Raw genomic sequence first — 22,648 nt, forward strand, 5'->3', positions numbered from 1 at the left:
GCTCTCCCATAGCCCTCGCCGCATTGTTTAGGTCAAGTCCGTGATATAATCCACATAAACGGGAATAGGACCCGAAATTGCTCAACTTTCGATTCCACATCAAACCAACAACTGAGCTCACTTCCTAGTAATGTTATTCCAATCATAGCACTCATTACTTTACTGTATTTATCTTTAGACACTCGTCAGTCATTAAGCTAAAAATAATAGTTTGGTCGACGCATCCACTCCCCTTCCTAAAACCACACTGTTCTTCTCTTAAAACTTTATGTACAGCATCTCTAAGTCTAAAGAGTATCATCATAATAAGGAATATGCTGTCTACAGAAACCGAGCTAATGCCTTTATAATTAGCACACTATTGAAATCTTTGTAAGAAAGGATTTTATTTTGAATTCAGTACAAATAATAAGAAAACACTCCCCCTTTTTTAAGAAGACTGTATGCCTTTTTTTTACTACAAAAATTCTCTTGCTTTTTGTTTCCCATTGTAATTTTTTCGCTACTTCTTTTTAAAAAATTCCATGTTTTTCTCAGACCCAGACACTCACTTTCTAGTACGCAGGAGCCAAAGCTTGACTTGATCAGACATAGCAGAAGGAAGTTCTTAATTATTTTACGACTGTTATGGCTCCAGCCACAACTACCTCATCTTGTGTGAACCCATTTGACTACGAGTCGTTCACAACAGGTTGAGGACATTTTTCATTGTAAATTGCCAAAGGCAAGTCATTTCTCCCTTTCACATGTATGCCGAAAAGGATAAATTGCATTAACAGACTAGATTGCAGTAGGATTCTGTAGCGAGCGAATCTAGAAGAATTTTAGCTATGATGAGGTAAATAAATCTTTTCTGCTTGTTGTCTTGGTGAGCTTCATGCTTTTGAATCAGGCTTACTTGGAGACGCCTTGGTTCCAGGCCGCTCCTAAAGTATTCAATAAACAATACAGGGTATTTTCCCAGGGCGGTTACTACCAGGCTAAACCTCCTATAAGACGCAAATACCTATCAAATTTTCAAATAATTTTTTCCAGTCGATTCCATTGAGATTGGTAACGATAGTAAAAGCCTCAATATTATTGTCATATTTCCTAAATTTCTTTCAAATCATTTTTTAAAACGAAATCTAAACTAAAACATTGGATGTCAACGTTACATAGACGCAATGTGAGGAATTTAAATCCATATTGAATTTATCCATCAAAAACATTAAGTTTTGTTTCAGTTGGAGGATATTAGTTTCATTTAGATTATTTCAGGTATCTAGCTTAGCACTTCTAAGTCAACATCCCGGAGAGGTTTTTTTTTTCTGTGTTGAATAAAAATTTTATTACTATTTGGAATCCTCAAAATCGATCGTCCATATCTCTTATATCAAAGTGTTGTAGAAAGGAACTAAAGTCTTAAAGTACAAGCTGAAACGATTACATCTACAGTTTCTTTGTGCAAGCAAGCCCTATTTCTACTTAACTATCCAGAACAAAACATGATCAACTTCTTGGTATAAAATATAGCCACATACCATTTTCCCTCAAGGATAATAAGACGAGAAAAAGTTGCTTATCTGGGAATTTGCACAATGTCAAGTGGCATATACAGGCAACTCAGGGCTTCTATATTGGTAAATGTGACACTGGCATTGGTAAATCGAATGAATTGCTGGTAGGAAGGGCTATTGCAGCCAGGAGTAAGGTAAGTGCAGGATTTTTTCTCTTTACCATACCATACCGCTGTGAAGCTGTATGTCTTTGATCAAAACTATCGTTGTCATATCCTTCGTGTCCAGCGCCCTCAATGAGTATCCAACAGGGTGTCAATATAAAATGATGGGGGATACGATGTAGCTTAACTTTACTGCTGAGTCTACAGTAGAATTTCCAGACTCCTCACCATACACCCGTAGAATCAGCTAATTGTAGCTCATATTTTCACTAAAAAGCCTACAAAAAAAGAAAAAAAATGTCGAACCTACAGGAAGATTCATGGGCAGATTCGCACATAAGACTTTATCCAACCACCAACAAAAGCTCAAGAATACAATTTTCAGAAATAAAAAGATATAATTGCAAATTAAAGGCGCAGCTTTGTTGGCTACAAACTTATCTGGGGTATCTCATTCCCGAAGACATAATAGACTAGCAGCCATTCTTAAAACCGTAAAAAAGGAAGCAACGAGGAACATAACTAAAGTGACAGAGAAAACAAAACGAAGTGACTAATCAACTTGCAAAACTTTAATCTCCAAGTTCCAATACAAAATCACCGCAACAATATAATTTTCTGTTTGTTCTAATCAAAATAAAGGTTTCATTGCACAAAATAAAGCATCTTCTTCTTTTCTACAATCCTTGAGATCTCCTTAAATCAATCAACCGGCCTTAAAGAAAACAGTACAAACTAAAGAACTAAGCTAAATAATTGGTGGATGCTGTTTTTCCTCCAGTTCCAGTCCAATTGGTATGAATAAAAACTCCAGGCTTGTCGTTCAGTTCGTAGGTATGGGCTCCAAAATAATCACGTTGTGCCTTAAAGTATAATTTTTAGTCAGATTACTTCATTATAGATTGAATATAGAACAGCTGCTATGAGGTAGGAAATTTCAATCGAATATCAATTTCTCAGTTACATAGTAAAAAGTAAAGGTAAAAAGCCGTATAAAGCAATGGACATGTATCACAGACGGTGGCAGGGAGGCAATGGCCCCCTAAAAAAGAGAAAAAAAACTTTTGAAAACATAAAAATAAATACCGACAATTATTCCCATTTAAATTTTCCCCCCATAAATTTTTTGTGGCAGCACTCAAAATATGTATGACACAGAAACTAGTTGCAAAACATCCATATAAACAAAGTCAATAAATTTTGACTACAAACAAAACTACACATAGAAGCAACAAAAGAATGAATATAACCCCTTTTTTATGAAATCCCCAAATACTACTTTGCTTGTCAGTGAGGACAGGGGTTCGAATCCTGGTATCATGACTTATTTTGTTTGGAACAGGGGTCAGTGAATAGAAAAGGTGCGCAAATTCAAAGGATGGCTGTCCCACAGTTCCCCATTACAGATTCTGACTGAAGGGCCATGAAACAAAGACCAGCACCATCGGTAGGGATTGAAAAGTCCAGAGGCAAAACTCCAGAGACTGATATGTGACAGTTGCACTACAGAAAAAAAAAACATTGGAATGGCAAGAACTTGAGTTTAGAACTATATATCGACCCTAATTTGGTATTTTCTATTAATGTTACGCTCTTTGTAGCTTCTTTCAGATTTAATCCACATAAAAAAAACTGCACTTCCAAGCTTTTATCTTTTCTGTTTTGATAAATTACGTAAGAATTACATAGTTGGCGCTGTATTCGGGTGTAATTTAGTTTCCATAAAATAGGGCAACTATACTGGTTGTTTGGCATTAAAAATCCCTCAGGGCTGGAGGAGTTAGATCTTTTTTTTTTCAAATCAGCTTGGCGAGGCCATATTGTCTCCTCGTCTTACCCAACCTAGCCCGTCACTACTGAACCTTGCATAGAACTGAAAAAGTTGACTGGCAACGCTGACCAAATCCAAGGAGAAACAAAGGTATTTCGCACATTCACCGGTGAACGTCCAACATTCACACATTTTGGAGATTAATGTTAGCATATTAATTAAGAAGAAACGATTAAATTCATAGGTTTAAGTCAATATGAAAGACAAATTAAGATGTTGAAAAAAAAACGGAAATTTAATAAGAGGGAGCACATAGCAAAGTTCTAAGTATCAAAAAATCATTTTCATTATGCAAGCTGTCTTAGAGGATAAAAGATCTAAAGGTGAACTGCCATACTAAGATAGGGCACAGAGCGAAAAAATATATAAGGTTATCTTTCACTGCCCTACTCCATTATCCTGCAATAAATCAGCTCAAATCATTCAAAGATTCCCACAAACGTGATGCCGAAAGAAAAATTTTCTAACAAAAGATTGCCGACGAAAGCGTCGTCCATACAACTACGTTTTCCACTTAACCTATATTTGAGTATGACTGACACTATATGTATAATATGACTGCAAAAGAAACAAGGAAAAAGTTTTCGAATTTTCAATCTCTCCAAAATTTCCAAATTATACAAAATACGCGTTTTTTTTTTAAATATATAATGGCTATCAAAGAAGCTTTCCATGGTTGGGTCAAACCTTTTGAAACATTATTCAAGCAACACTACTGTTGTAATCTGTAATTAGATACGATTCATTACAAGTCCTTGATTTTAGTTCTCTAAACTAGATTTTACTGTTCTGTCAAGTCATCAATCTCTATTTGTCTTTGCTCTGAGACCTTAGTCTTTCTAAAAAAGACTAAAACGAAAAAATCCTTCAAGCTTCTCCTTCAAGAGCCTTCAAAACCCTGGTGGTCTTCTTGCAAAACTCCTCAGTTTTTAAGCTTGCAGAGAAGCGGATTGATATAAATATTTTGCAAACTAGAATTTCTACAACCTCGCAACAATTCTAGGGAAACTCAATGAATTTCATAATAGCGAATACGGCACAGTATACTGAGTAATGTTTGCAACTCTGAAGTTACTCGAATGAACAATTCTAGTTTCTCTGGTGATTTAAAAAAACATATTGTATTAATAGAGACGCGAGGCTTAAAAACTGATAATAATAATAATAATAATAATAAAAAAAAAAAAAAAAAAAAAAAAAAAAAAAAAAAAAAAAAAAAAAAAAAAAAAAAAACTAATTTCAAGAGACAGACGTATTCTGCTCGCCATAGTTAAAAACGAAAACCCCCAAAAACAGGTAAATAAAAGAGAGCAATAAATTAAATACAAAACTTAAGATCTTTATAGGGGAAAGCATAAAAATTTACATGAACAATACCCAATGCCCCCTTGCCCAATATGCCGATCCAGCCTGATAGGCGACGAGACTAATGGTAAATGACTGTAAGCTTCTTTGGTAGGTATCTTTAAGTAGCAGCAAAAAAAAAAAAACGACAGGGACTGAAATATGACGATGATTCCCTTATATCTAATATGAACAGGCATAAGTCCAAAATTTTATGACTTACCAACTGCAAGATCCACTGGTTATAGCGGTTTGCACTCCCTTTCATAACAGCAACCCTTGATCTCTCCTAATTTTGCTTAAATAGCCTTATAGATAATATTCTTTTTCAGATCACTATTGCGTTGAAATATCCTAATTGACTGAGAAGGACGAGAAAGAAGTAAAGAAAAAACAAACAAGAATCTCTCTAAAAATATGCAAATATTCATTTTTGATTTAAGATAACCTAGCTTTATTTAGCGACTTAGATTTGTAATTTGCCACGTCTATCATGATTCTTTTATCAAAAGATAGTGTCGAAGAAGAATTAAATAGATCAAACCTGTATAAGATTGGCAGGAAGGCGGGAAGATCTATACCCGTCGTAAAAAGCTAATGCGGTGTAAAAGGCAGGAATTGGTACGCCTAAACGAGCAGCTTCAGAAACAACTATCCTCCATGAAGTTTGGCACTTGTGAATAGCATCACGAAAGAAATCATCTAACAGCAAATTAGTCAATTCGGGATTCTTCTCAAATGCCTTCTTGATGTTACCAAGGAAAACACTGTAAATATTATAAAGAAAAACATCCTGACGAAACAAGAAGATAGAATACAAACTATGTACAAAAACGATCAGACTCAAGATGTTTAAACGGAATCAGAAATGATCAGAATCAAGATGTCTTTAAATAAAAACCTTTCGAGATGTCTGTCTTTAAAATCTTTAAAGAAGCTTTACGTTTTTACCTAATTCTGGGCGGAACTCACCAACTTAAGGCTAATTTGTGCTATTAAATAATATTACGTCACTCAATGTATTTTTTTTTTGTGGGGGGGGGGGCTCTTGGGTATAACTACACACCTAATGGACTAAATACTAAACTCATATATACATTGTGAGATATTTTTGCTTTGTATATTTGATTTGGTACTTATCTATGATATAATTCACACCCGAGAAGTAAAGTTCGGTGAATGCTAATGAAATGAAACAAAATATGATGAAAACGACAAAGAATTATGGAAGGGGGGCCGCACAGAGCACATTATATTAAATACGTAACCTAACCTAACCACAATATCAACTAAATATTTAATTTAAATATAGCTATAATGTAGTTTCCCATCAAGCCGACGGTAATTGTCTGGTATAGACAGCGTGAAAACCGGGTATTTTCTCATCTTCGCGATACAAGTTCTCGAGCGCGTACTATATAATAGACAAGCACCTTTGATTTTTTCTATATTTGTCTTTAAAATCTCTTAAGGGGTTTTAAGATATGACACTTTTTGTCTCCTACCCAGGGACGTAATTTGCAAAATTGGCTCCAAGAGCCCCCCCCCGGGATTTTGAGTGCTCCTGCTTATGTAAAAATGTTAATAAAACGGTAGCCTCTGTAGACGGTTGAATCCTCTTGGACATCTGAAGTGCAGAACACGGCGCAAACAAAGATGCCTTCAGGAATAATTCCAAGGTGAGAGAAAGAAGTTCTCTCGGTAGCACAGGTTCTGAGGATAAAGTATTCTCCCATTTCTTTTGAAGGACAAGTGTTCCCTGTCCGAACCTGGGCGAACCCGAAGAACCCAAGTCTTTGAGTGTATATTTGTCTCTCGTGTAGTCTACTTCAAAAGGTCAGATTGTTTTGTTGATGTTGTTGTTGTTTTTTTTGGTCCTTGTCGAAATATTTGCTTATTTTCTTCAGGTTGTTCAATTGGCTGACACTACCTTCGTATTTCTCTGCTTTTTGATTTAATTATTCTTGTTCATTTATTATATTTTCTCTTCTTTGTGTCATAGGTCACGCATAGCCAGTTTAGTCTTAGAATATATTTTCACTTCTATGCACCCAAATATGTACTTACGCCCCAGCCCCCCCCCCCGAGAAGAAAAGAAAAATATCAGCAGCATTCGAACAACCAACAAAACTATAAAGAATAGCTCAAAGCCTATTCTGAATTTTTCTATGTTTCACCTATAAAATATAAGGATGCATTACCAAAGCTTCAATAATTCGACTTTGCAATGACTGTTGGTAAATAAGCCAGCTATTAACAGACCACGATCGGGGGCTAACAGGCCAGAAGGGGGGCTGTCTGGCTAGCACCGATTATCCAATTATAATTACTAAGTATTCTGTTATAAGAACAGGTACTTCGCTATATGGTTCTAAAAATTTCGTACCTGTAGCTTGTGGGTAAAAAAAAAAAAATCTAATTTATTTATAAATGAAAGAGAACATAGACACGTAAGTAACCTATGAATAAAACCATAAAAAGTTTACATAATAATAAAGCTCCAGAAATTGATGTTTCTAGAGGATTCAGGGTGATGGGGAGAAGGGTATAAAATAGACTGTTACAAATCAATATCCCTTGACCAAAAGTTTTCAGGCAACTTGTAGAATGAGAGGTTCGACACAATCGACGCGGAGGTTCATTAACGAATAAATTGGTAAACACCAGATCTTGATCATACTCAAACAATACGTAACCTAGAACAGTAGATAAACGAATGAAACAAGAAAGCAAAGACCCCATTAAATTCTTTAAAAAAAAAAACCTTTCGGAAACACTCTAGGATGACTAAAAAAAAATACGGCCAGCCCCCTCCCCCTGGAAAATATATATTTGCAGGGATACAGTCTTTAGACCCCACCTGATAATTCACTTTATGCAAGTTACCGACGTTTTGGTAAACAAAACTGATCTAAATTCGTCAAACTCTTATGTTGTCCCATTCGAGTAATAAGGGAAGATATGACCAAAAAAAGTATCGAATAATGTATGTTTTTAAATCTAATTGGCATATCGAATAGACTGGTGAAGTAAATTCTAGGCTATGCTTCTGCAATCATTAAGTTCAACAGAGAACAGACTCGGCATGTAGCATATTTTGGACACTCCGTTCCCTTTTGAGTACTTTTGTTTTTCAGTTCATTTGGTTCATTTCAGCTCGTTTATCCTTATATCTACGATACAGAGAACATAAAAGTAATTATAATTCCTTAAAATGTTTATTTTGATCTTGAGGAAGACGACACCAGCGATACACTTACGTTCTTCAATAAAATAGGGATATTTCCCCCCTGTCCATATCACACGGATTACAAAATAAAGAAACTACGAATATAGTACTCAAATTTGGAGTTGAATGATTTACGTTTTACAAAGGTCAATTACATAAAAACTTATGTTACCTCCTAATGATGCAGCCGCCACGCCACATGAGTGCAATACCACCATAGTTCAGGTTCCAGTTGAATACCTTTGCTGCTTCTCGGAGTAGCATAAACCCTTGAGCATACGAAACGATCTTTGATGCGTAAAGAGCCTGTCAACACAAATAACATATTTCATCATCAATCAACAGACCTTGAACGTGTTATGAAGCATTTTTTGACAACATAGAAATTCATATTTTTAAACTACTGCCTTATGGATTAATACAGTCAAACAATGTGTTGAATACCTGTAAAGATAGGGGAGAGTTCCACGAGTAAAACTTGACTTATTAGGATGTGAAATACATCACTTGAGGCAACACATATCTTCCTCAACTTAAAATATTGTATCCACCTCTCTCAAAGGTTTGATATGTATGAATCAAGGTTTAAAATGCACAATTGTATACCATTTAACAAAATAAAATATGCTATTGGTCCTTAACCTACAGTCACTTAACCTACACAAATGCGACAGCTAATTCGTCAGAACCGTCGAGTTTCTTGATCTTAGATAAAAAAAAAGACCAAGTGGATACCTTGACTTCGCAACCCTGGTGTTAGAAGTGAAGATATTAAAAAATAAATAGTAAAGAAGCGGATTTTTTAACGTAGCTAAAAAAAAAAAAAAAAGGAAAAAAAGAAGATAGGTCTTCAAATTGAGATTAGTATACTGATACCGCAACAATGACAAGGGTTAAAACATGGCTCTGAAACGTGGGCGTTTCGAGAGGTTGAGGAAGATGTGCTAGATTTACGAGTAAGAATAGTTTTAGCTAATTGCTTGACTAATCAGATATAAAATAATAAGCTTTACGAAAAATATGGTTCGATATCATATTTTAGGACTATAATAAAAGATAGGCTAATATAACCAGGTTACATTTTACGGCTCTATGACGCCAAAAATCGCATGTTTTAATCATAAATTTGAAGCCAAACGAAAAGCAAGACGTTCTAAACGGGGTAGAAAAGACGCATAAAGAAAATATTTAAAAAATAGGAGCTTGACGGAATTAAATAAAGGGAAAAATACATTACATTTATTATTTACGAGTATAATCATTATTACATCAAAGCTTCATCAGCCCCCCCCCCCCGCCCAAAAAAGATTGGTCTAAAGAACCCCGTAGAAAAAAATAGGAAAAGTTGGCCCAATTATTATGATTTTTTTTTTTTTTCATAGCCCTCTCCTGGAAAACCTTTTTCTGATAGATTTTGTGACTATAGACCAATACAGTGAGAGATTTTGTCTTAAAATAAACTTCCGTGGTTAAATTCATTAGTTCATTTTTCTACCCAAGATTTTATTTCGATAGTTTTATTTATTTTCCCAGTAGGTTTTTTTTGTTTCAATTTTTTTTTGCGGGTTACTTAGTGAAAACGAAGTAAGCTAACTTGCCCCTAATATTTTTGGTCAGGATTTTTATGCCTTTACAGATATACGAAGTGTCAATTTTAATTAGGATTAAATTAAAAAAAACTAATTTTTTTAGCTGAAAGTAAGGAGCGACATTAAAACTCAAAACGAACAGAAATTACTCCGTATATGAAATGGGTTGTCCCCTCCGCAATCCCTCGCTCTTTACGCTAAAGCTTTTAATTGTTTTAAAAAGTAGAGTTGTGGCAAAGAGTCAAACTTTAGCTTAAAGAGCAAGGGATTGCGGAGGGGACAACCCATTTCATATACGGAGTAATTTCTGTTCGTTTTAAGTTTTAATGTCGCTCCTTACTTTCAGCTAAAAAATTTTTTTTTTTTTTATTTAATTTCTGAACGTTTTTGAATTAATGCATGTTTGGTTTTGGCTCTCCGCACATAAATTATTAAAATGAAATTTGTATATTAATTCTTTTTTGGCTAAATGGCTTTCTCTTAGTTTTGATCAGACGATTTTGAGAAATAAGGGGTGGGGAAGGAGGCCTAGTTGCCCTCCAATTTTTCGGTTACTTAAAAAGGGAACTAGAACTTTTAATTTTTAACGAACGTTTTTATTAGTAAAAAATATACGTAACTTAAGAATTAACTTACGTAACAAACTTTCATAACCTTATATTTTTATTATGTATACGAGGGGGTTTGTACCCTCGTTAATACCTCGCTCTTTAAACTAAATCGTAAGTTTTGTCCCAATTCTTTAAGAATGACCCCTGAATCAGAAAGGCCGTAGAATAAATAGTTGAAATTACTAAAAATACTTTAGCATAAAGAGCGAGGTATTTATCTCCTCCTAAATACCTCGCTCTTTATGCTAAAGTATTATTAGAACCCCTCATATTCGGAATAATATCTGTTCGTTTTAAGTTTCAATGCTACTCCTTCTTTTCATTTGAAAAAAGTTTTCATGTTTATTTTTCATTGTTTTCTTATAGTAATGCTAGAAAATCCTGCGCCCTTTTCATTGAATTTTTCTTCCCCCATGACAGATTCCTCCAAGGAAAGATCCTCCAACATAGCCCCCTCTCCTCAACCCCACCCCCAAACAAAATAAAATCCCCCTGAAAACGTCTGTACACTTCCCAATAACCATTACTATATGTAAACACAGGTCAAAGTTTGTAACTTGCAGCCCCTCCCCCAGGGATTGTGGGGGAGTAAGTCATCCCCAAAGACATAGTTATTATAGTTTTAGACTATGCTGAACAAAATGGCTATCTCAAAATTTTGATCCGTTGACTTTGGGAAAAAAATGAGCGTGGGAGGGGGCCTAGATGCCCTCCAATTTTTTGGTCACTTAAAAAGGGCACTAGAACTTTTTATTTCCGTTAGAATGAGCCCTCTTGCGACATTCTAGGACCACTTGGTCGATACAATGTCCTCTGGAAAAAAAAAACAAAAAAAAAACAAATAAACACGCACCCGTGATTTGTCTTCTGGCAAAAAATACAAAATTCCACATTTTTGTAGATAGGAGCTTGAAACTTCTACAGTAGGGTTCTCTGATACGCTGAATCTGATGGTGTCATTTTCGTTAAGATCCTACGACTTTTAGGGGGTGTTTTCCCCTACTTTCTTAAATAAGGCAAATTTTCTCAGGCTCGTAACTTTTGATGGGTAAGACTAAACTTGATGAAACTTATATATTTAAAACCAGCATTAAAATGCGATTCTTTTGATGTAGCTATTGATATCAAAATTAAATTTTATAGAGTTTTGGTTACTATTGAGCCGGGTCGCTCCTTACTACAGTTCGTTACCACGAACTGTTTGACTGGTCTCTATTATTATGCCTTTCTAAGTGGGGATATGAAAGTCTAAATTCACAAGTATTTCTATACTTTCCAAAAGGAAAAATTAACTCGCCCATAAAATATCCAAATTTTGTTAAAGATATACAATTAGTTTTTTACTAGCTGGTTTCAGATTTAAACTATAAACCCTACATCAATAGAAGAACTTCATTAATATGAATAAAACATTATTCCAAAGCGATTGAGCATTACAGTTCAACACAAAAAACTAATATCATTTGTTTTAAACAACCAAATAGGGACATATATGGACATTTAGAGAGCAAGAGAGTGAGAAAGAAAGAAAGAAAGAAAGAAAGAAAGAAAGAAAGAGAGAGAGAGAGAGAGAGAGAGAGAGAGAGAGAGAGAGAGAGAGAGAGAGAGAGAGAGAATATAGATAAAGCAGGGCCGCTTCCCTCCCCCTTTGACAAAATTCAAATGCCATATATTTAAAAATGACACACAGTAGTGGGGCCGTTAAGCATAAGAATCGTGCACTTTAGTTTGACAAGGCTTCATGATAAGTTTTTTTATAATTCAGTTTAGATATTTCATTTTTATTGTAAGCCTTTGATAGTCACTTTCTAAGTTCAGGAATATTTTCTTTCTATTTTCACTACTCTGTAAATTTGAAAAAATATAGATTTAGGATTAAAAATCAGATTAAATAAAATAAAATATAAGTTTTCCAAAAGTCTAACAACGAATAATCTGCTATGATTATGATAAGCACGAGAAATCCAATGGTGACGGGAAGCACCCCGAGCAGACGCTCAAAAGCCCCTTTACGAGCACTCGAGGTGCTAAAAAAGTGCAAGTTTACCAGTCTCTCTAATGACGCATCAAAACATCTGACAACACATTTTGAGATATGGAGATTACAATTGTGGGAAAATAAAAAGCAAAGGATTGCTCTAAAGCGCACAATAGAGCGGCAAAAAAAGCGCGTAAGGTGTAAAATGGAAGCACCTACTCCATGGAATACAACAACTGGTAAAAACATAATTTAGAGTACTAGAAGTTCGACTATTACAAGCAGCAGCTCGAATCCGTAGGTCAATGCCCGAATTTTTTAGCGCCCGAAGCGCTAAAAAATCCGCAAGTTTACCAGCATATCTACAGAAGCATCAAAACCTCTGAATATACATTTTAAGATATGGGGATTCCAATGGTGGTTATATAAAAAGTAAAGGATCGCTCTGAAGCGCGCTAAAAAAACGTGTAAAACGCAGAATAGGAGCGCATATCCCATGTAATACCAAAATACGCAAAAGCATAGTTTAGAGTACTAGAAGTCCAAAGATTACAAGCAACAGCTCGAGTCTATGCGTCAAAGCGCAAATTTGGGCGCTCAAAACTGATGGAAAGTTTGGAGAAACCCCGGAGAAAGTGATAATGAAGCCCATAATGGAAGCCCAATAATCACAGGTATAAAATCGAGCGATCGCTTTATAGCACCTTTGCAGAAGCTGAAAAGTCACTAAAAGCGCAAAACTCATCTGCTTGTTACAGAAAGTTCAGATTTGGTAGAAACAAGGTTTGAAATACCTAGTCGAGTGGTGTTGAAAAGAAAGTGAATCTGTAAGCCAGAATCTGGTCCTGGCATGTCTTAATGCCCGCTTCAAGGGCGAAAATAGAAAAATGTAAAAAACATTAGTTCCTTAAAAAAGCGATAATTCGAAATGACATCGAGCATGCAATACGAAGTGCGATTTAGAGCGTCCAGCAGAGCCCACGACGCTTAATGGCACAAAGAAAATAAATGATTTCGAAAACACATAGAGACCCACATGGCACTTTTTCAGAGATGCTCAACAAAAAAGCCATTTATGTTTGCTACTTTCGCTAACTTGTCTTGATTGTCATTGTTACTGGAAAATGGAATACAAACAAAGACAAAAATCATCACATAATATGGTTCTTCGCTGAGATATCAAACTACATGTTGAACAACCGAGATTCTAAGTTAGGCTTTAACCTTAAAAGGATATAAAAATATATGGCAAAAAATTCATTATGCTTAGCAGGACCCGTGACAAGAACATAACTTGATGCACTCAAGTGAGCTGCTCTTGCAGTTGCAGTGCCCAGAGAATCGCTTTTTTCAACTGCATCATACAAGCTCTCGACAGGCGACAGAAGCTTGGGGCAGGGTTGACCATCCGAAAGCCCAAAGCCCGTAGTTAGTCTTTTCCTATCCCTAATCGTCGGGGTCCTTTTCGGGAATAATGGCAAGATGTGAACTGGATCATACGTAGGATTGAATGTAAGCGCGCCAAATATGCTGGTTTAGCGCATTCTGGGTTGGCGGAAGTCTGTCCTTGGATGATCCTTTTTTTTTGTGAACAGATACTTCCTCAATTTCTTTACCAACTCTTTCCCACTGGATCTGTCATATACAAGCACAATGAACTTTTCAATCTGTGCAAAGTCGTTTTCAGTGAGCTCTTGAAGAGGAGAAGATAGACGGTTGAAGGCCAGTGTTATGGCAATGTGCGCTTACTGCTGTCCAAAACCCTACTTTGCAATGTCACAGGAATGCGGACAAAGTGTCGCAGCCACATAGAGGATGGAAAAAAGCAGAGACTGCGCCAATTCTTCACCAAGTGAAGTTGCTATGTCATGAACAGGAATGTAGCAGAAACTCTTCCCTTGGCCGTAGGCTACGTGCAGTTGATCAAACTCAATACGAAAGTACTTTGCGATGAGCAGAACAACTACATCTGAATCAAACATTGTGACAGTGATGAATTTCATGTTGCAACGCGCTAGATGAAGGCAGTGTAGGACTATCCTACTCTCTTCCTCCTAGTGGCTGCTAGGATCAATTTAAGTCAAGTCAGTTGGAATAGTGCTTCTTGCATTATAACCAGAAGTCACGGAAACCAAATGATTGGTAACAGTGTCATAGGTATTTTTTGTCATGAACTCAAATAGACTGCTTGTTGTCTGAACACTGAAAAAAAAAAATAGTCTAGTTTTTCAGAATTGGCGTTATTTCTTCAACCTTTGTCCGATATAGAACCTTGCCGCGCTTTTCCCGTGTAGAAGTTTTCCATCAGTCGGATTATAAACGTCAAAGACGACGTCCACTCGCTGTGATTCACTTGTGAACTGCTCACGAATGTACTGGCAGATTTCTTCTGTAGCATATTCGCCAAACATCTAGCTTTGTGGCTTTATAAGGTGGACTAAGAGATCACCATCAAAAACCTTGGATTAAGCGTGAGGTTCCTCGGTCACAACTTTAGAAGAATAAGCTATGAACAGACTTCGTGTCGGATCTCAGATTATCCTGATCAGAGATTGAAGAAGGGAAAGACTGGTTCTCGTGTTTGAAAACTCTTCCAAATTATCTCTTCTGGTGTTGCGGCCAATATAGAGTTTGGTAAATAGGGCCGAATATGACTTGGCCATCTGAAGGATTGCTTTCTACTTCGGTATCGATGATGGAATGAAAGTTCAAAATAATGTCATCTTGTTTTGGCGTATCGGTGAAGCAATAGGCTTTGTACGTTTTACAAAACGCTCTTGCACATAAGTTTCATACTGGGATTTGCCAACAATTTCCAGACTACGGTAACTCCTGATGGCACGAGAATGGGGTACTCTCCCAGAGTTGATGGAAACGAGACTGTCATACATATTTTTCGAAAGGATTACCCCATTCTATCAGAGTACTTACAAGGCTTTTAGTATTTCGGCTTCCGGTCAGGTCTGAGCTGTCAACATGCTCATCGTGTTTTAGCGCAGCTTATTAAGGAAGCTACCCGGAATAGTTATAGTCTTTATTTTTGTACCCTTGATATATCTAGAGCATTCGATAGTGTTTGCCATGCTCAGGCTTGGTATGCTTTTAGTCAGCTTGGTGTGAATGCGTCTGTGATTCTGGCTTTGAAGTTTTAGTATTCAAATTCTTATTTAAGATTAAAGTCAGGAAATGGTAATTTTTTCGGACATATACCAGTAAAGTGTGGAGTGAGACAGGGTGGAGTTCTCTCTCCTCATATCTTTAATGCTTCTATTGAAAATGTTTTGTCTGGTATGCGTAGTTCTTGTTTTACAGGATTCACAGACGTATCATACTTAGCTTATGCTGACGACTTGTTTCTTATTAGCCGAACTGAGACCGGTTTAGTGCGTTCTGTCCGATCCGTTGCTGATGCATTTGCAAGAATTGGATTATTGCTAAATGTAGATAAATGTGAATTTCTTATATTTAATGGGGTTAGTTCGTCACATCCTTTGGATTGCATTTCTTTTTCCGTACCACAAGTTACTTCTTTTCGATGGCTTGGGATTTCTGTTTGCAATTCTTTAAGTTCTTTTCGTTTTCAGATGATTCGGGATATTCAATTTAAGCTTAAACTTGGGTATTCTAAAATTGTTGGAAATCGTGGACATTTCCGGCGACAAGCACTTACAAAGCTGTACTCGAGTTTCTGCGACCATTCTGTGTTATTTTGGGCTGGTTTTTTTATGCTTTCGAATAAAGGTGACGTAAAGAGGGTCAAGACGGATTACTATCGGTATCTAAAGTTCCTACTTTATTTACCACGATCATTTCGGAACCGAAGGTTAATTAGTAAATATCAGGCAACGGATATTGTTCTTTCAGTGGAAAAACTAAGTTCAAATTTAATTGATGAAGCGCCAATCTGTCTTGGTCTTAACAATCATTTTATCCGCCTCTTTTGCTAAATTGTTATTTTTTTTCTTGTATTTGTGTTATTTGTTTTGTTTTTTTTTGTGTTCTTTGTGTTATTTGTAGTTCTTTATTTTTCTCCTTGTACTCCACTTTTTCCCTTTTTGTAAGTGGGTAAGAAATAAATTATTATTATTATTGTTATTTGTCTAGAAACTCTTCGTAAATGAAGAGGAAACTAAGTCCTAGAGGAAACTAGAGGAAGAGGAGACTAGAGGCCGCTAATTCTAGGAAACGATACGAAGAATGAAACAAACCTCAGTTCTGAATACTACTCTGAGGTAATTAATTTACAGGGATATTTTTGGCATTGTTACGTGCTAACAGTCATACTTAACTTGCACTTTCTTAGCGCTGCAGCTGCTTTTTAGGGTGCTATAGAGCAATCGCTCAACTTCCTACCCATCATCATTGACACGCTTTGACACGCATACTCGAGTTGCTTTTTGTAATTGTCGGACTTCTAGTACTCTAAACTATGTTTTCGCCAGTTTTTGTATTCTATGGGATTTACACTTCCATTTTGTGCTGTCGCGCACTGCAGGGCAATCCTTTGCTTTTTACAAAACCACAATTGTAATCTCCATATCTTAAAACGTATTACCAGATGTTTTGATACGTCTGTAGAGAGACTAGTAAACTTGCACTTTTTTTTAGCGCTTCGAGTGCTCGTAAAGGTGCTTTCGAGCGTCCGCTCGGCGTGCTTCTCGTCACCATTGGATTCCCCGTGATTTAATCTATTTTTTCACCAATTTTTTTTCCAGAAGTGTACGATTCTAGCGATATTTTCCGTCTAACGGCCCCACTACTGATATACATTCATCCTTTTCAGTCCGTTGTTGATTTTGGAAAACTTACATATTCTTTTATTAATCTGATTTTCAATCCTAAATCTATAGTTTCTTGAAATTTACAGAATAATGAAAATAGAACGAAATTATTCCTGAACTTGGAAAATGACTATTAAAGGCTTACATTAAAAATGAAACATCTAAACTGAATTATAAAAAAAAAACAATACTGAAACTTTGCCAACTATCTTATTTTAAGCTGTATCTCTGCCAAATTATCTTATTTTATGTCTCTTACTCGAAGTTCACACGGGAAACAAAGAGCTGAAATAAATCAATGAGCAATTTTAGTCGCAATTCTGATCATATATGGTTGTCTCTCCAATGTATGTCGCTGTTTTTTAGGAAAAAGAAACTTGAACAATAATGTTTACGGCTGCTGTGCAGAGGAAAATTACCGGGAAAATCACCTTTGTTACTCTCAAAACTTAAATTTTTCGACTCTATAAACTGTTCGATAAAGCAACTGAAACTATTTGAGTTGGCAACTCAGTCATTGTGATGCGCGAATGTCAATCATATGCAAATCAAAATTAATCCCATCAAAAGTAAATAGCCCATCAAAGTATTCATACCTTTAATATTGAAAATTGAAATCCAATCCCTGATATCAAAGGCCCAATAGGCAAAAAAGGGAAATGAGTTATTATACAAAGAAAAACGAGCATGTCAAAACACGATGGCTCGTCAGCAACATTCTTCGTGATTTTTCAAAAACAAAGAAAATTGTAAATCAGTTTCATTAACCATTTCCTGGATTGGTTTTTCAAATAGAAAATGCACTTAAAAAAGGGTACTTATGTAATTTGAGGGTTTCAATTTCTAAGGCCAAAAATAATAGCTACAAAGAACCACAAATTGGCTAAAATGAATACTACTACAATTCAGACAATAGAAATATTGTCATAAAAATGGCAGTAATTATTGGGACAAAAAAAAAAAAAAAAAAAAAAAAAAAAAAAAAAAAAAAAAAAAAAAAAAAAAAAAAAAAAAAAAAAAAATTGCAAATATCGAAGAACGATATGTGGGGAATATATTTTTATACCATTGATACATTTTACCACCTTTCAAAGCGGTGGCGCTGGGGAGAGGGGGGGGGGAGATTGTGAGGAATTTTTTTTCCGTAGCAAGAGGCTAAAGTGGAAAAGTGGAGGCAAGAGACATACAATAGTCTACATGCTTAGAACCGATACCAGCGAAAAACTATTGTTTGGGCTTAAGGATGCGCATGGAAAATCTCCCTTACTATATTGAGCATTTAAAACGTCGATTGCAGAAGATTCTCAAAACATATAATAAAGGTATGTTATTCAAACTGAAAGACAGTAGTTGATGCAGGAGGGGTAGAAGGCAGCTTCTGTGAGCAGGCGCAAGTAAGCTTTAAGCAGAAACTACGACCGTTAGCCCTTAACAGGAGTTCCAACGAAAAAAAAGAAGACAAAGAGAAATGGAGAGAAAATTTCCAAAGTAATGGTTTAAACCGTTAATATTTAACCAATATACCTAACCGTTTGGAGTTACACTATTCTTCTGTTCTAGGATGAGGCTAGATATTCAATTATACTAGCACATATGGAGGGAATTCTTCACCTGCGAACATAAAATCTAAATAACCCACTTTTACAAAATTGGGGCCTAAAAATATACCTTTTCCCTTGCTCTGACTCCTTCACCGCGACAAAAGTCCACCAAGCCTGTCAATCCTCCCAAGAGTCAGATCCGTGTGCATTACACTTACATTTACCGGAGTCGAAAATGATTTAATTGACATACCAGTAAGAATTAGTTCAACCAGTTTGTTTCGAAAATTCAAAACATTTATTTTTATCTTTAACAGTAACGTCATTTTAAGGACTATATAACAAATATCTCAAAAGCCTCTATATTTCTTACCAAAAAAAAAAAGAAAATCGAATAAGCATTATAGAAAGAAAAAAGAATCCAATGTGCGTTTAATAGAGAGTTTTTCAGGGATATAAAATTTATATATTTAATTAATTTCTAGAGTCTGTAGATATTTCAGTATGAAAAAGCTTTTTAAAGCCTCATCCATAAATGGACGAGGAATTTATTTCAGAATGACCAGTAAAACTTGAAAAAAAAATTATATGAGAATTATCATAACTATTGAAAATAAGAGTAAGCACTTGCACAATAAATCAATATTTTGGAAGAGAGGGTGATGCCAAACAGGCCTCCCTTAATGTTTACGTGGTTATTTCAGTCATATTGCCACAATGTTTTTACTAAAAGCCATTACTCGTCACAGCCATTACTAAGCGATGGCAACACGCATTCCAAATAGTTTAGCGTTAAGGTGAAAAACAAGAGCTATGAGCTCATAGGCACTTGTGACGAGGTCGGAAGACCCAAGAGCTCATATGGCATAAGCTCTAGCAAAATTTTATGAATCAATAGATTGATTTAAACGGAAAATCAGAGGCTTAATGCCGGTCAGGATTTAAAATAAGACTCTGAAACATGAGGTCTTCTAAACATCAAAATTCAGTAAAATCCGATCACCCACTCGTAAATTAAAAATACCTCATTTTTTTCTAATTTTTCCTCTCCCTTCAGAACCCCAGATGGTCGAATCAGGGAAAACGACTTTATCAAGTCAATTTGTGCAGCTCCCTGGCACGCCTACCAATTTTCATCGTCCTAGCACGTCCAGAAGCACCGAACTCGCCAAGGCACTCAAACCCCCTTAACTCCCCCAAAGAAAGCGGATCTGGTCCAGTTATGTCAGTCACGTATCTTGGACTTATGCTTATTCTACCCCCCCCCCAACTCCCCCAGTGACACTGGATCTGGTTGGTATTTAAAATAAGAAATCTGAGTTACGAGTTCCTTCTAAATATAAAATTTCATTAAGATCCGATCACTCCTTCGTAAGTTAAAAATACCTTATTAATTTTTCAGAATTAAGCCCCCCCCCCGAACCTCCCCAAAGAGAGCAGATCCGTTCCGGTTATGTCAATCACGTATCTAGGACTTGTGCTTATTTTTCCCACCAAGTTTCATCCCGATCCCTCCACTCTAAGCGTGTTCCAAGATTTTAGGTTTTAAGATCTGACCACCCATTCGTAAGTTAAAAAATACCTCATTTTTTCTTTATTTTTCCAAATTAACCGTCCCCCCACTCCCCCCCCCCCAGATGGTCGAATCAGGAAAACGACTGTTTCTAATTTAATCTGGTCTGGTCCCTGATACGCCTACCAAAATTCATCGTCCTAGCTTATCTGAAAGTGCCTAAACTAGCAAAACCGAGACAGACAGACCGACAGAATTTGCGATCGCTATATGCCGCTTGGTAAATACCATGTGCCATAAAAAGGGAAGAAGAAGAAGCGATTTTAGAAAAAATGTCATTAACAGCCATTGCTAAGAAATTATGACACGTATTCCAAATAGTTTCGAGTTAAGGTGAATTTTTTTTTTTTTTTTTAGAAAAATGTCATTATCAGCCATTACTAACTAATGGTGACATGCATTCCAAATAGTTTAGCGTTAAGGTGTAAGAAAAGCTTCCCATAATTACATTATTCCTGGAATGATTACCTTGCGGATATGTTCTACGAATTCTTCCTTGTCGCCTTCAAATTTACTCGTAGGTCCATCAAGTAGTTTGCATGCAGAAACACGTTCATCTTTCAAGGAGGATAAACAGCGAGCATAAACAGATTCTCCTATGAGAGTAACTGGAATTCCATATTCTAAGGATGCAATAGCAGTCCATTTTCCTGTTCCTTTCTGACCGGCTGAATCCCGTATCTTTTCTAACAGATAATCACCTGGAATAATGGGCTGAAGTATTTTATGATTTGAATTTACAGGTCTACAAACAGTTCCTTTCCGAATCATTTCACAATATTAAGCCAAATTTACAAAAAAAAAAACTACTTTCTTAATTCAACAAATTTAATCATCTTTTTTTTACCATGGCAAGGTAATAGCAAAAACTTAAATGTTACACTACAGAAGTGAAGTTAAACTTTAGGGTGCTCTAGAAAATATATACCCACTTGTAATTATTATCAGAACAGTGCTTGTTTTATAATATAGCAGAATTTAAAAAACTTTTCCAGTGCAGCTGATTTTTGCACTGGTCCATGCACCGGGGACAACGCTATCATTACAAAACATTTTGGATGAAATTTCTCCACAGTCTTATGCAATAGCTGGGACTCAGCTTTTTGATTCTCAACTCAGCAACTGCTTTTCCGTTACATAGCGTAAATATTGACTTTTAAGCAAAAAAAAAAGAAAAAAAGAAAGAAGAAGAAGCAGAACATGGTATGCCGCTACGGAGGCGAATGGAGTTGGTCCAGAATAATTCATACTCTGTCTGTTGACCACCTGCCTTTAGAAATGGGACCCCCCTAACTAGACAGTCCGATAGGGTAGCTGCAACCTCATGTAATGGGGTGGTGCTCATTCAGGGAATATCAGTTTCTATGTTTAATCTAGCTCTAATGAGATTCCAGGTCTAGAGTCGGTTGGGCTAGCGACCCTAAATCTGAAAACAAGTGCTACGCAAAGTGATGAAAGAACCTTGGATCCAGAATTCCTTTTAACATCTCGAACATCGCGCGTCAATGGACATGTTTGCGATTTCAGGAAGACTGACAGACTAAAGCTTGCGGACCAAAGGGGACTTTAAATGGCCACCATAAACGGCGATTACCGGTCTCACAGAAATCCGTCTTACCGGAAGCGCAGGAGAGCAAATAGGCAAAAATTACCCTTGCTCTGGTCTGTAGGGAGTATGAGAAGGATTGGTGTTGGCCTCCCGCTAAATAGTCTGGCAAGAGAGGCATTACTCTTTAACAAAGCAGTGTCAGACAGACTACTGAAGAACACAAGCATGGTAATATGATTATCGTTGTATTCTCCCGACCACCAATTCCAACGACAAAACCAAGGAAGAGTTCTACTCTGTCCTTACCAGATATCTCACGACAGTGACCTCCCCCCCCCTAATATAACTGTTCTTCTCGGTAACTTCAGTGTGTGATAATATAGGTGTTTGCCAAACACAATTGGTCCTGTATCCCCGATCCACTTCACGAAAATGGCCTTTGCCTGCTAGAAATACGCTGACCCCATGACCTTGTTATAGGAAACCTCTACTTTCAGCGAAAAATTGTCCACCAGTTCACATAGTATAATAATAACGGTTGCACAAAGAAGATGATCGACTACAAAGTTGCCTCTAAACGCTGGACATCATCGCTGAAAAACTGCGGAACTTATATACCAGCAGAACTCAGAAATTCAGATCACAGGCTTGTGTGATGAAGGCCAGGTTCGCCTCCAAGTGCAACGATGGGAAAGAAGGCCAGTCGCTGCAGACAATGGAAAACTTGAGGAGGCAAATTATCACCTGAAGTACAGTATTGAGGTATCAAATCGCGCCGAGCTTCTTGGTACACATAGTAGAAGCTAAGATACCTGAAAGTATCTTAAATCGTAGAGGAGCAAAGCAGCACAGCTCGTGCTCGGCAACAGAAGTTTTCCGAAGAAATCGCGGCTAACAAATGAAACGCTGCAAACCATAGAGCAAAGACAGAGGGCAAAACTCCTTAGGGATATGACCAA

General features: G+C 36.5%; 1 protein-coding gene across 2 annotated transcripts in view; it reads right to left on the reverse strand.

The window, feature by feature from the left end:
- Positions 1-2,220: 2,220 nt before the first annotated feature.
- LOC136026357 (6-phosphogluconate dehydrogenase, decarboxylating-like) overlaps positions 2,221-22,648 on the reverse strand; it is a 64,700-nt gene continuing 44,272 nt past the window's right edge. For both annotated transcript variants that reach the window (XM_065702887.1, XM_065702886.1), the window contains exons 5-8: positions 20,609-20,841; positions 8,240-8,373; positions 5,383-5,605; positions 2,221-2,526 (exon numbers count right to left, since the gene is read on the reverse strand). In XM_065702887.1, coding sequence (XP_065558959.1) covers positions 2,407-2,526; positions 5,383-5,605; positions 8,240-8,373; positions 20,609-20,841 — 710 coding nt within the window. In that variant the 3' untranslated portion in view covers positions 2,221-2,406. The remainder of the gene's footprint in view (positions 2,527-5,382; positions 5,606-8,239; positions 8,374-20,608; positions 20,842-22,648) is intronic.

This window comes from Artemia franciscana, chromosome 4 (genome assembly GCF_032884065.1).
Source record: "Artemia franciscana chromosome 4, ASM3288406v1, whole genome shotgun sequence".
NCBI lineage: Eukaryota > Metazoa > Arthropoda > Branchiopoda > Anostraca > Artemiidae > Artemia > Artemia franciscana.